This window comes from Battus philenor, unplaced genomic scaffold (genome assembly GCF_028537555.1).
Source record: "Battus philenor isolate CCGP_79_NKW_IND1 unplaced genomic scaffold, ilBatPhil1.0.hap1 SCAF_10, whole genome shotgun sequence".
NCBI classification, from domain to species: Eukaryota; Metazoa; Arthropoda; class Insecta; order Lepidoptera; family Papilionidae; genus Battus; species Battus philenor.
Window position 1 is genome coordinate 12035062 of NW_027181662.1, and position 12253 is coordinate 12047314.

A 12253-nucleotide genomic window follows, 5' to 3' on the forward strand; every position below is an offset into this window, starting at 1 on the left:
ATGCGAATGTAGGATTTGGAAAGAAGAGAGGAGAAACCTTTCTTTATTATTATAGAAGTTGATTTATAATAAAGTATTGTTCCTTATAGCTTATTCTATCGTAGTAATCTATGGATATATTCTTCATAATAGTAAACCAAAAAACACCTGGTATTGCGAGGAAGCTCATATCGCATATATTTTTTTTTGCCTCTTTTTGGTGGCCCCTCGTTTTCTCCCACCATGTGTAAAGCGGGGTTCTACAAATAATCTAATAGGTTAAATAAATTTTTCACGACGAACATTTATTTCGTCTTTTACATATGTTCTTTCATATTTCTATCTTTCATGCATTTCAATCTTTCACTCTTTTATTTTAACTCGTTTCTTAAATTATGATTACATTTATCTTACTATCTAACGATATGCCTATGCCATATTGCATTTTAGTTAGATTAATTACAAATAATTCATCATTACTGGTTAAATTTCCACCGGCTTCATACAGTAGAAGCACCTAAACCTTTGGGCGATGTACGAGTAAATAGGTTTGCGAAGATCGATTGGACAAGCGGCGGACGCAGACAGCGCTTAACACCCTCATTTCACTACACGCAGCAATGCTGTTCAATACACGTGACCTAAAAACAACCAACCGAGCTGAACTAGATCCGAACGATTCTATTCTTGGGCACGTCGACTAAGACATACCAACGAGGATATATTATGTTTAGAATATATTGTACATTACGTTATTTTAACATTTTTCTGAATTATTTATAAGACCGTAAGGGCTTAAGTGATAGACCCGACCATAACTGATGATTGAATGTCCAATACTACCTTGAGACGTGAGATACAATAAACTTCTCTTTTATCTAGTAATCAGCCCTACTATCAGGGCTTTTGATCCTATTAATTCTTACGCATTATAGTTTGGGGTCAGAACAGCGGTTTTCCGTATAAAGACCGATATATTGTGAATCTTAGTCAATAAAACAATATTTTGGGATTTTATGTTTTATGTTAGATTTTCTTGGTGTCTGCCACACACACACACATATATATATATATATATATATATATATATATATATATATATATATATATATATAGTTATACACAAGACAATTTCCATCTCTCATCCAAGAACATTTAAACATCGCAGTGTTTTGAGACCGCGACACGTTGTTGCCTTTCTGGACTAGACCTCAAAAATACTAATAGACACTAAAATTGAACACAATTCACGGGCAGAGGAAACGATGTCGTCCTCTTCGACGAACTCGACTGTAAGCCATAAGAAACTGCCAGTTACCGGGCAGGTCTTTTACAACAGTAGGTTCAACAAGCGTTGCTTGATTTTCTTCCACCACTTCATCCATCAGCGACGATTTTCAAAGTAGTAGTCAATCAATAGCAACCGACCAAGTATAGCTTCGGACCTCTCGGACTCCAATAACTCCGAATGCTTACATGCATAATGTGGAAGAGATCAAGCCGAGATACTCTCTCGAGGCTCTTGAGTGACGGATCGTGCCATGAAGCACACAAGCGACAGTGCTCGGCCGTTTCCCAATCCGGTAAACTGTGTAAGGGCCCTATCGGAGGCTTTCGTAGGAGTTTAGTAAATTAAAACGAGTTCTAGGCTAAGCTCCTTCTGCGTCCTGAAGTTTCAAACCCTATAACTAAGGCAATAGTATTCAAAAATTGATCAGTAACACTCTAAATCATGAAACCAAGTTCTTAACATAAAACGGTTATAAACAACGTAGAATATCGTTGAAGAGTTTTAAAAAAAACCTTTTATGAGTGAGATTTTTTATTTTATAATACCGGTTACAAATATAGTTTTGAATTATTTTGAATTATTTTTTTTAAATAGAGAAATGTTAAAGTGTTCCTAAACTGTTCCAACAGATTACTTAATAATAAGACAGATATTCAGCAAAATTATAGTATGAAATATAAATGTGTTGTCGTCCGGCGAGGTTAAGGTGCAATTACGTTGAGTGTCTTTGTGCTACTGAGTATGGAATATATTAATGTTAGTACCGCACTTCTGCAATTGTTGTTTCGCTAGAGATATTATTTATTAACGATATTAATTACGGCTACTATAATGCACCGAAATTAAAGCTACGATAAATGTAAAGTATGTAGCTTTTACGCTTTTTATGTAATATGGTCGATAAAAATTTTAAAAATAAACGAATGTTTTCAATGCATCTCGTTAAACTTTTATTCAAGCATGACTATATAACCACATATATGTGAAGTACTAAAATGAAGTAATTGTTCCAGGGCTTGGCTTTCACAATCGAAGAGAGACAGGCGTTGGGCATCCACGGTCTACTACCAGCAAGGGTCAAGAGCCAAGAGGAGCAGGTTCAGCTTTGCAAGCTCTCTCTGGAGAGATACGAAGACCCACTTAACAAGTATATTTATCTCATGGGACTGTTGGTGAGTAGAAATATTATTACAATGTTATATATTTTGTATAATTATAGTTGCATTAAATTTGCATGTCCTTCCGTAAGGCAGATAAACGACGTAGTCAAGGCCGTCGAAATACGGATATAGATGCATGTTGCGTCCAGCCAGTCTTATCGGAAATGTATGGGGCATGCTATGTCTAATAGTGTTCGTCTTACGGCTAAAATGATAATGACGATGATTCAGTTTAAGTTAAATTGACCTTGAGACAGAAAATATTTTAAAATTAATAAAAACAATCTGAGGTTAAAGCTGAACTTCAGTGAAATAAAAGTGTTTTATTTCTATTAGGAAGAATAAAACGGAATATATGTGATCGGTTATAGGTCTTAAAGCTTTAAAGGGTATAGCTCATCATGCTATTACTCAAAATGTAGTATGACCCTATTTTTTAAAATTCGCATACTACATGTTAAAATTAATTATGTTCACTTTATGTTTCTGCAGACTTTCTACTGCCAGAAGTTACTGATATGACATATCTCAATAAAAAAACCTAACATATTTTACAGTGATCTTAAAAAATGCTCAAAAGCTTTTGGCTAGAAAAGGACCTATATATTAGAGCTTTTAAAGCTTTTACACCTATAACCAATCAACCCCTGCACATAATATTTATTATAATCAAGTTTGAGATTTATAGATATATTTAAAAATATCATGTTTTATCAAGGTTAAAAAAGGAAGTAAAATGAAAATGTTTTCTATGTATTGTTATTTCTGTGTATGAAACGCCGTAAGCATTAGTTAGTGTGTTACAATTACTGAGGTGCCGCGGTGCACACGTGCACGTTCTCTCGCGTCCTGTGCGAGGCAAGGTTGCAGCCTCCGTCAATGCCGCCACCGCTCCCGGCACCGCCGACCAACTGTATACGAAACTGTTACACACACACATACGCTCCGTATTGATTTTAAGCATTTCAAATGTTCGCAGCTTGTTTTGAATCATTCAACTCTCAGATTATTAAACTTCTTTGCTATTTACTGATAATTATTAACAGTAATTAAGTATATATACAGCAATCTGAAATTAATTAAAATACATGTCTGTTAAAAAACAAAGGTTTTGTTGAAAATTGACGACATAACATGACCTTATACTTCTGCTTCATTTCAAGGTTTGTGAGAGATCTAGTGCTAGTGATAATTTTAGGTAGATTACGTAACGTAGCCACTGCTTACAAACTGTGCAGGAAAAGCACCTGAACAAACGGTCATGTCCCAGGACCAAAGTAATTAATTACATGTGCATGCTAGATTGCGGCCTTTACACTCACTCGGTGATTTATGTGCTATGGGTTCATACGTATTAAATTATACTGATAAACAAGACAAATAAGTATAGATATCTTTCAATGTGCTTAGTATTCATCTATTTATCTTTTTATAATTTGTGTAATGGCAAACCTAAAAGTCTTTGGCCATTATTTACCGATCAACCGAAGGTGGTACAGAGATAATTAGTAAGCAGGTGTCTAAATATTATACGAAAATTCATCAATTTATAATTACTTATAAACAGATACTTAAATAGGAGGATATTTTATATACATAGATCACACGTACGTATATAATAATATGCTATGTACATAATTTGTTATTAGAGAGGGTTATGACGATACTTCCACTAATAGGTCTTAAACCTTCTCTTTGAAAATGTACCTACTTTGCTAACTCTCTGATTCTGAGGCAAGGAATTGCAAGTACGGGATTAAGTAGGAAAACGAAGTGTTCGACATTAATAAATAATAGAGAATAGTTAAGACACGCAAATCAAAAGTTGCGGATGGCTAACTATTTGAGATCTGATCAACGAGCAAACGAGCTGAGACGTGGTCGTATTTCCGAAGGTTAAAAAGTAATCGAATGCAGCTATTGATAATATAGTGTACCTATGGATAAAGCCACAAAATGAGCAGTCGCTGATGATGAATAAATAATATGCGCTATTACAGTGAGATTATAATGATTGTTCATTTTAGCCGTGCTTATAGAAACTAATGTTTAAAACACTCAAGAGTAAACTACTAGCTACGTTTTAATAATAATATTTTCTTATTGACCATTATTTTATGATAGGACCGCAACGAGCATCTGTTCTACCGCTTTGTGGGTGAGAATGTAGCGGACCTGATGCCCATCGTGTACACGCCGACGGTGGGGCTGGCCTGCCAGAAGTACGGGCTCATATACCGCCGCCCGCGCGGACTCTTCATCACCATCAACGACAAGGGTCACGTTTACGACATACTCAAGAACTGGTGAGTGTCTCACTAGATTGGTTGTACCAACATTAGCACTAATGATGTATTCAAAGATTGGTTAGTATTGGTAGGAGCTATTTAGCCTGAATAATCGTAATGATTAGTCTACCGGTATAAGAATAGCTTAGGTTAAGCGTGCGTTAAATTTATAAATTTAGTTAGATTTAATTTCATTTATATCATCGTGATCAGGGCAACACAGCAATGTTAAGTACAATCTATTAGCATCGTTAAAAGGATAAAAAATGATCTAGCTCACTTTGTTATTTAATGGTGGTTAAAAAACTAGATAAGGCTATGCTTATTTGCTATATTCTTTATTTGGTACAATATCACATAACGTAACTTCTTTGTATATTTTGAAGAAGTGGAACATGAATTGTGATCAAAGATGAAGTAATAAATTTATTATGCCTAAACCGTAAAGCAAAACGCTGTAACTAAATTATCGTACAAGTTGTAGATAGAAAAAATGTGTAAGATCTAGGACGTCTACCAATTTTCCTCGAGGCGCTTTCTCTGAGAGGCTTGTCTTAGTAATGGGACCATTAGCAAAGCTTATACAAAATTACATTAACGACAATAATAATAAGCTGTGCTTTATAATCATGCAGAAGTCTCATTAGTACGGTACCATTGGAGTTTCCGTTACCGAATCTAGCAATAACAACTTCCGAGCGGCGACCTTAACATACTGGTAAGAATGTCAGTACCATTGAATTTATTGACTGGACGTTACTTCCGCGATAAATTCTTTCAGAGGCGCAGGTCGTAATTTAGAGGTCGTTAAGACACTTCCAGGCCGAAGCCGCAAGGCGAGGGTGTGCACCGAGGCGATCTAGTTCATTGTAACGACTCAGGAGGTTGACTTGCGAATTGTAATAACACAATAAATCAACTTAATATGCGTTTTGTAACCTCTGCATGCCGATACATCTATATAAATAAAAATGAATTGCAAAGTTTGTTGCTAAGCAAACCGCAAGGAACGATTCGAGTCTAAACTAAGAAAGTCATGTTAGGATGTAAAACAAAAAAATATTGAATGCCATAAAAGCATGACAAGTAGGTTGTTTCATTCGTTTTTTGTTAACAAAAACTATTGCTAATACGAAACATTAACCAGTATATGAAAAAACTTATTATTTAACCTAAATTTAAATAGTTTCTTGGAAATTAATTAAATGTGATTTGCCATTATTTTGTTATTTCTTAATCATTAGAATTATAGATAACGAACCAGTAGGAGCGAGAGCGAAAGAATGGAACAAAAGAGCGGGGACTCTACGACTACAAGATAATACATAAAAAGGCCGAGGTAACAAGTCCGAATGTACGCTGGTTTCTCTCTCAGATTAAGATAGAAGACCATAAGGGATGCGCGAACGTGCTTAGCAAATAAAACAAGTATCTTTTGTTACCTTGCTATTTATTTAAAATAATTACTTTTTTAGCATTAAGTAATTTTTTTTAATACAGTTTTAGTTCAAAATTTGGACGCTTTCAATGTTTCATTTGTGGTCTGTTCTTATGACGTATAATTAGAGATAGGCACCTTTAGCTTCTGCGTGCGTTTCTAGAAATTTCGACATTTTGTCGATCGTGACAAGTTTGCCAATCTAATATGTAGAGATTGCTAACGAGATCATGCATTTAGTATAAATGTTGGAAGATAGAATTATTTTACGATAGTTCTTCTATATACATAGCATTGGAACCACTTGTTAATTGTTATTGGTATAAGGTCACAATTCCGCCATGACTGTGCAGAATCATCCTGCTTAATGTCTTTTCGTTGGTTACGTACAAGAAGTCGCGTCATCCAAATTAGCGCTGCCGAATAGTGCTTTCAAGGCTATCGAGAAATAAATTTTGTTTAATTGTCCAAATAAATCACAGTGACTAGGCGATTTATTAAGGAGTCACGGGAAGATGATGTGTACTAGTTGTATGTGAACATCAAACATGAGGCAACGATATAATTAATATATTGAACTATGGTTTGTGCAAAAAGCACGAGCTGTGATTCGTCTGAGCGTAATTAAGAAGTAAATTAGATAATTAATATATCGACACAATAACATACTAATTTGTTGATAGTTAATCGTCATTTTTACCCGCCGTTAGGTGATTTTAAAAATAATGTTTAAGGAACTATGTTTATTTAACAAATTTAGAAAATACCTTCAAAGGTACTTACAACTAACGTCCGACAGGATGCTTCCGCGGTTGAAGCGGCAAAGGCCCCGAAACAACGAACAATGGCGCGCACATAACCGTAAAATCCTTTCAAGTTCTTGAACATTTAGAAATCAGTTTGACGCACGGTGTTGCAAATCTTTTTGCACAGCATATTCTGTTGTTGTTCTGAAAAATCAAGGTATCTATATATGTACCGTAGTAAGCTTCTCGATTCGTGTCAAGCTTCACGGGACAATATAGCTAGGAGATTTATTTATTTATTTAGTTAAACACATCAGCAGTACACATCAGTCAAAAATATATTACAAGTTACCGTATAAATATTTTTGTTATATGTTATAGTTATGTCTATATGTTGAGTCAATCTATAGGTGAAAATATTTTAAAATTACAATGTACAGCAGTATTAAGTTAATCAAATATAAAGAAAAGTGAGCAAGCCTGCATGCTAGAGAAACTATATTTTTCTCTTTAGCGCCCACACAGTACAGGGCTGTCACAAGGTCAACAACTAAAACTTCAAATAAAACAATGCTTATATTTTTTAATTTACATCGATTCAAAAAGTCATGTACTGTAAAATAATTAGCAGATATGTCTTAATTTAAAATCACAATTATTGCCACCTGCTCAATCTCTCGCCGGTTGACGCGGCGAGAGTCTGCCTAGTAGGAGGTTTCGATTAGATGAACCAACAATACAGTTTTTGTCATCTACGGGCTGATATAATAATAATGACTTGATATGAATAAAACATGTGTTATTACTTTTTCTTCTCCAATACTTCACACAATTACAATCCACAACAAGCCTTATTTGCAATTCATCCAAAGCCCATCGAACGATAATAAAAGTCAAGAAAAATTACGATTATGGTTACGTGTGGCGATTTTTGGTTGAATAACAATTTGTTTTATGATGCAAATCGTTCCAGGCCAGAGACGGACGTGCGCGCGATCGTGGTGACAGACGGGGAACGCATCCTCGGACTGGGCGACCTTGGCGCGTGTGGGATGGGCATTCCGGTGGGCAAGCTGGCTCTCTACACTGCGCTGGCCGGCATCAAGCCGCACCAGTGCCTGCCCATCACGCTCGGTACCGTCTCATTCACTAAGCCTCTTTTCAACTAGCGTCTCGTTTTGGATGTTTTACCTGTAGGAAATAGGTTCTCGTATTCGCTGCTTCAAGTAGTCGGAGCGGCGATCACTTAGGGGTAACTTAGTACATGATTCTTTATCTACCTAATTATTGTGTGAAGTATCTAAATATGTTTTGGAACTCTATTACTTAGGAGACGCCGAAAGATGGCGGTGGTAGAAGATTGCACGTGCTATCGTTTGACAATGGTAGTCGTATATAATGGCACCTTTAGGTTTTTTGTAAAAAATCGTTGCTGGAATTTATTCCGCCACTTCTCCCATCACTAACACTTTTTTATGTGTAATGTTAACCAAATGCCCTTCAGTCTGAATGCTAACCGGGTGTTATCGGCAAGGGTAAACTCTCGCCGAGGACCCTTTGATTGTAGTCACCTTTCATGGAGCATCTACTAAAGTGATCTAAGAGCTTGGCCGGCCTCCCAATCATGTGAAATTGTATTACGGAGTGATTCGCGTTGAGACTCCCCAGGGACCCCTTCGAGCTTTGCTAACTTAAGAGATTTTAAGCTAAGCGCTCGAACCCGCGGAATTTGCAAATGCCACTAGTAGTTAAAATGTTCCGGTACTAATTAATTACTATTATAATAATAATTACTAGTTTGCTATAGAATCGTTTATCACATAAATTTAGTTTGCGATGTGAAACTGCGTTTCAGACGTTGGCACGAACAACGAGACAATGCTGACCGACCCGCTGTACATTGGGCTGCGGCAGAAGCGCGTGCGAGGCGCAGCCTACGACGAGTTCATCGAGGAGTTCATGCAAGCGGTGGTGCATCGTTTCGGGCAGAACTGTCTTGTGCAGTTTGAGGACTTCGGTAACGCGAACGCCTTCCGCCTGCTCGAGAAGTACCGCGGCAAGTGAGTACCCAGACCTCTACTGTTGCTAGTATTTTTGTAACAACGTCCTTGAAGGAATAAGTAATTTTAAAAGTTAAATCAAAATTTTCTTGGATTTTATAAGATGTAATAAGTTCTCCCACTAAACAATGGTCCACAAGCGTCTCTATACGTAGTTATGGAAGGTTTACTGGTCTGTTATAAAGGAGGATTGTGAAACTAATCTACATCTGCAAACCAATACAATAGAACGACGCAGAAGCAGTCTTTTTATACACAAATTCGATTGTTGATTACACGTGTTTTTTGACTTTATATGATTGTGTGCGGTGTAAATAAAGCATGATGTGGTCAGGTACTGCACGTTCAACGACGACATCCAGGGCACGGCGGCCGTGGCGGTAGCCGGCCTGCTGGCCAGTCTCCGGCTCACGCATAAGAAGCTCTCCGAGAACACGTTCGTCTTCCAGGGCGCAGGAGAGGTTAGATCCCCATTCATAGGTTAGCTTAATACATACCGATTCGACTGTGAGAGGAATTAGGTCAACATGTAAGCAATTGCTAATAGTATTTGTAGACCAGTTATTTCAACGTCGCACCTCATTCCTATAGATAGATATAGAACCGTGAAAATTTTTAATATTTATGCTCAAAGTTTCCTGATATGTAAACCTTGACTTAGACGAAGTTATAAAGCGGAAAATTTTATCATAACATCAGCGAATATGACGTCGCATGAACTTGACTGGTATATGTGTAAGAAATTAACTATTTGACACACGTAGTTATTAGATGGAACTCATTATACAACATTTTTAAAGAATAACACTACAGCAGCGCGCCTCACAACCATTCGTTGAACGGAGTTTTTTCGACACAACCCACTTTTTTAAGCGATGTCCTCAATGCTGTCAAAATTACCGCCATTTTAAAATTTTAATGCGTTCTAAAATATGTCAACAACACGATAATGTTATTCTATGGTCAGTCGCATACACGTGGTGATCACGATGATAACTATTTCTCATACTGAACAATGGCACACAAGCAGCTTTATTGATACCTAGTGTATTGTACAGTACAGTACGTAGTAACTGTGTAGTTAGTGTCTAATATAGAATACGGCTTATGAGACTTATCGGCCTATAAAGGTGGATATTGTATTTCAATTTAATAGACAGCACATATCCTTTGAAGTTGTCTTGTTGCAACTAAAAAAAACGCTGAAAATTTTATTTTATGTACTTTTGCATAACTACAATATCACTGAGCGTAGTGTGGACGTTGTGTGCGCTTCGTAAGTTGATGTGTGTCGCGCAGGCGGCGCTGGGCATTGCGGAGCTGTGCGTGATGGCGATGCGGGCAGAAGGCGTGTCGGACGAGGACGCTCGAGACCGCATCTGGATGGTCGACTCCAAGGTATGTCGATTTTGTTATGGATTTGCGCGGTTTATAATTTAGCATTTGCATCTTCACCGGGTTTGAGGAGGCTCAAGGCCTAGCTTAGCCTTCTAAAGTAAGTAAGTCTAAAGCCTCAACTTGTAGAACGGCCTGTTTTTATGGGATATACTGCAAGGTACAACGACTTCTTCGTTTGGAAACGATGACTTTGCTGTCTAGGGGTACATGGGTGACTCCGCACATTGTGTCTCAAAAAGTAGTCTTACAGAATCAAACAAATGTTATAATATGCTATAGATACATTTGATGTACATGTATATGTATGTATATGTGTTAACCGATTTATTTTCTTGTATTCAGGGACTAATTGTTCACGACCGGCCGGAGGGTGGACTAAACGAGCACAAGGTGAAGTTCGCCAAGCATTGCCCGCCCATCAAGACCCTGGAGGAGGTCGTCAACACGGCGAAGCCCTCCGTACTTATCGGTCAGTACTGTAATCTATATCCGTTTGGCACTATAATGCATTGTTTACGACTTGCCCCGACCTCAACTGATTCATTCCCACTTTAGAATCGTCCATGCCACTTCTAGAGTCACGATATTATTAGCATACACAAATATTTAAATTTCTAGAGCTTCTTTGGCACTTTTTCGTAACTTACAGATATACATACATACAATACAGAAAATATAACCGCACTGTTCTATCTGATTGATATTGACTATCTGAATAAATCTGACTATCGAAGGCATTCATTCGAATGGACGAAAACACAGTAGTTTCTATAAATTCGTTTACCGTATTTTTTATCACACCTTGTATTGTTTCTGTATTTATATATATTAATTACATACATTGTTGAAAATGATGCCTAAAAAAGTCTAGATGTGTATTTGTGCGCGCTATGACAGGGCGTGATTGTTGATGTTATGTCCACAGGCGCGGCGGCCATCCGCGGCGCGTTCACGCCCAGCATTCTGCGCACCATGGCAGCCAACAACGCTCGTCCCGTCGTGTTCGCGCTCTCCAACCCCACCAGCAAGGCCGAGTGCACCGCCGAGGAGGCCTACTCCAACACCGACGTGCGTGCGCTCTGCAATAACTTCACCTCATGTCTCATTTCACTTTTAATGTGTTGGATCAGAAGTTTCCAGACATTTTCCACACAGACCACTTGCGACACGTTGTACTCTATATGGAATATACAAGTTTTTAAAAGCAGCCGTCTTATTGACATTTAAAGTCACGTAAACATTTGAGTTCTTTACTATCCAAAGCATTTTAATTTTCGTGGATCCCGCCTACGCTCTTTACGGGTCCATCTGAACCTCTTTGGTAATCATTGCATTAGATAATTTAGTTGAGCTTTTCGTAATTATGTTATACGTTATAGCGCGTATGTTGCATGTGGGTGAATAAATCTTTGCTTATGTATATCAGCCAAGCTTCTGGAAGCCCTTCGTTAGCTCAGAAATATTGACTAACATCAGAGTCATTAATTCTTTAAGCGACTTGTTATACATATTCCTTGTTGATGGTTTATGTACGCTCGTACAGCAGACACATAACTTTATTAGAGCTGTCTGTCTGTGGTAGAATGATCCTTCGTGGACCCTGGAGGGTAATTTGACTAGCGGATTGTTGTTTGCTTATGCAGGAGCGCGCGATCTTCGCATCAGGATCACCGTTTCCGGATTACCGTACCAAGGACGGACGTATCCTGCGCCCCGGACAGGGCAACAACTCCTACATCTTCCCAGGACTCGCGCTGGGCATCCTCTGCGCCGGCCTCATAGACGTCTCCGAGGATTTCATGCTGCTCGCCGCTGAGGTCTAGCTTTCAAATTATCTACATCATCATTAAATCAGCTGCAAGACCATTGCAAGGCACAGGCCTCTCCCAAAGA

The 12253-nt window shown here is 37.9% G+C and overlaps 1 protein-coding gene across 2 annotated transcripts in view; it reads left to right on the forward strand.

The window, feature by feature from the left end:
- Positions 1-12253, forward strand: part of Men (Malic enzyme) — a 45118-nt gene that overhangs the window by 30170 nt on the left and 2695 nt on the right. For both annotated transcript variants that reach the window (XM_068766002.1, XM_068765993.1), the window contains exons 3-11: positions 2284-2442; positions 4555-4736; positions 7876-8036; positions 8758-8962; positions 9297-9423; positions 10262-10360; positions 10703-10829; positions 11286-11428; positions 12004-12177. In XM_068766002.1, the coding sequence (XP_068622103.1) occupies positions 2284-2442; positions 4555-4736; positions 7876-8036; positions 8758-8962; positions 9297-9423; positions 10262-10360; positions 10703-10829; positions 11286-11428; positions 12004-12177 (1377 nt within the window). The remainder of the gene's footprint in view (positions 1-2283; positions 2443-4554; positions 4737-7875; positions 8037-8757; positions 8963-9296; positions 9424-10261; positions 10361-10702; positions 10830-11285; positions 11429-12003; positions 12178-12253) is intronic.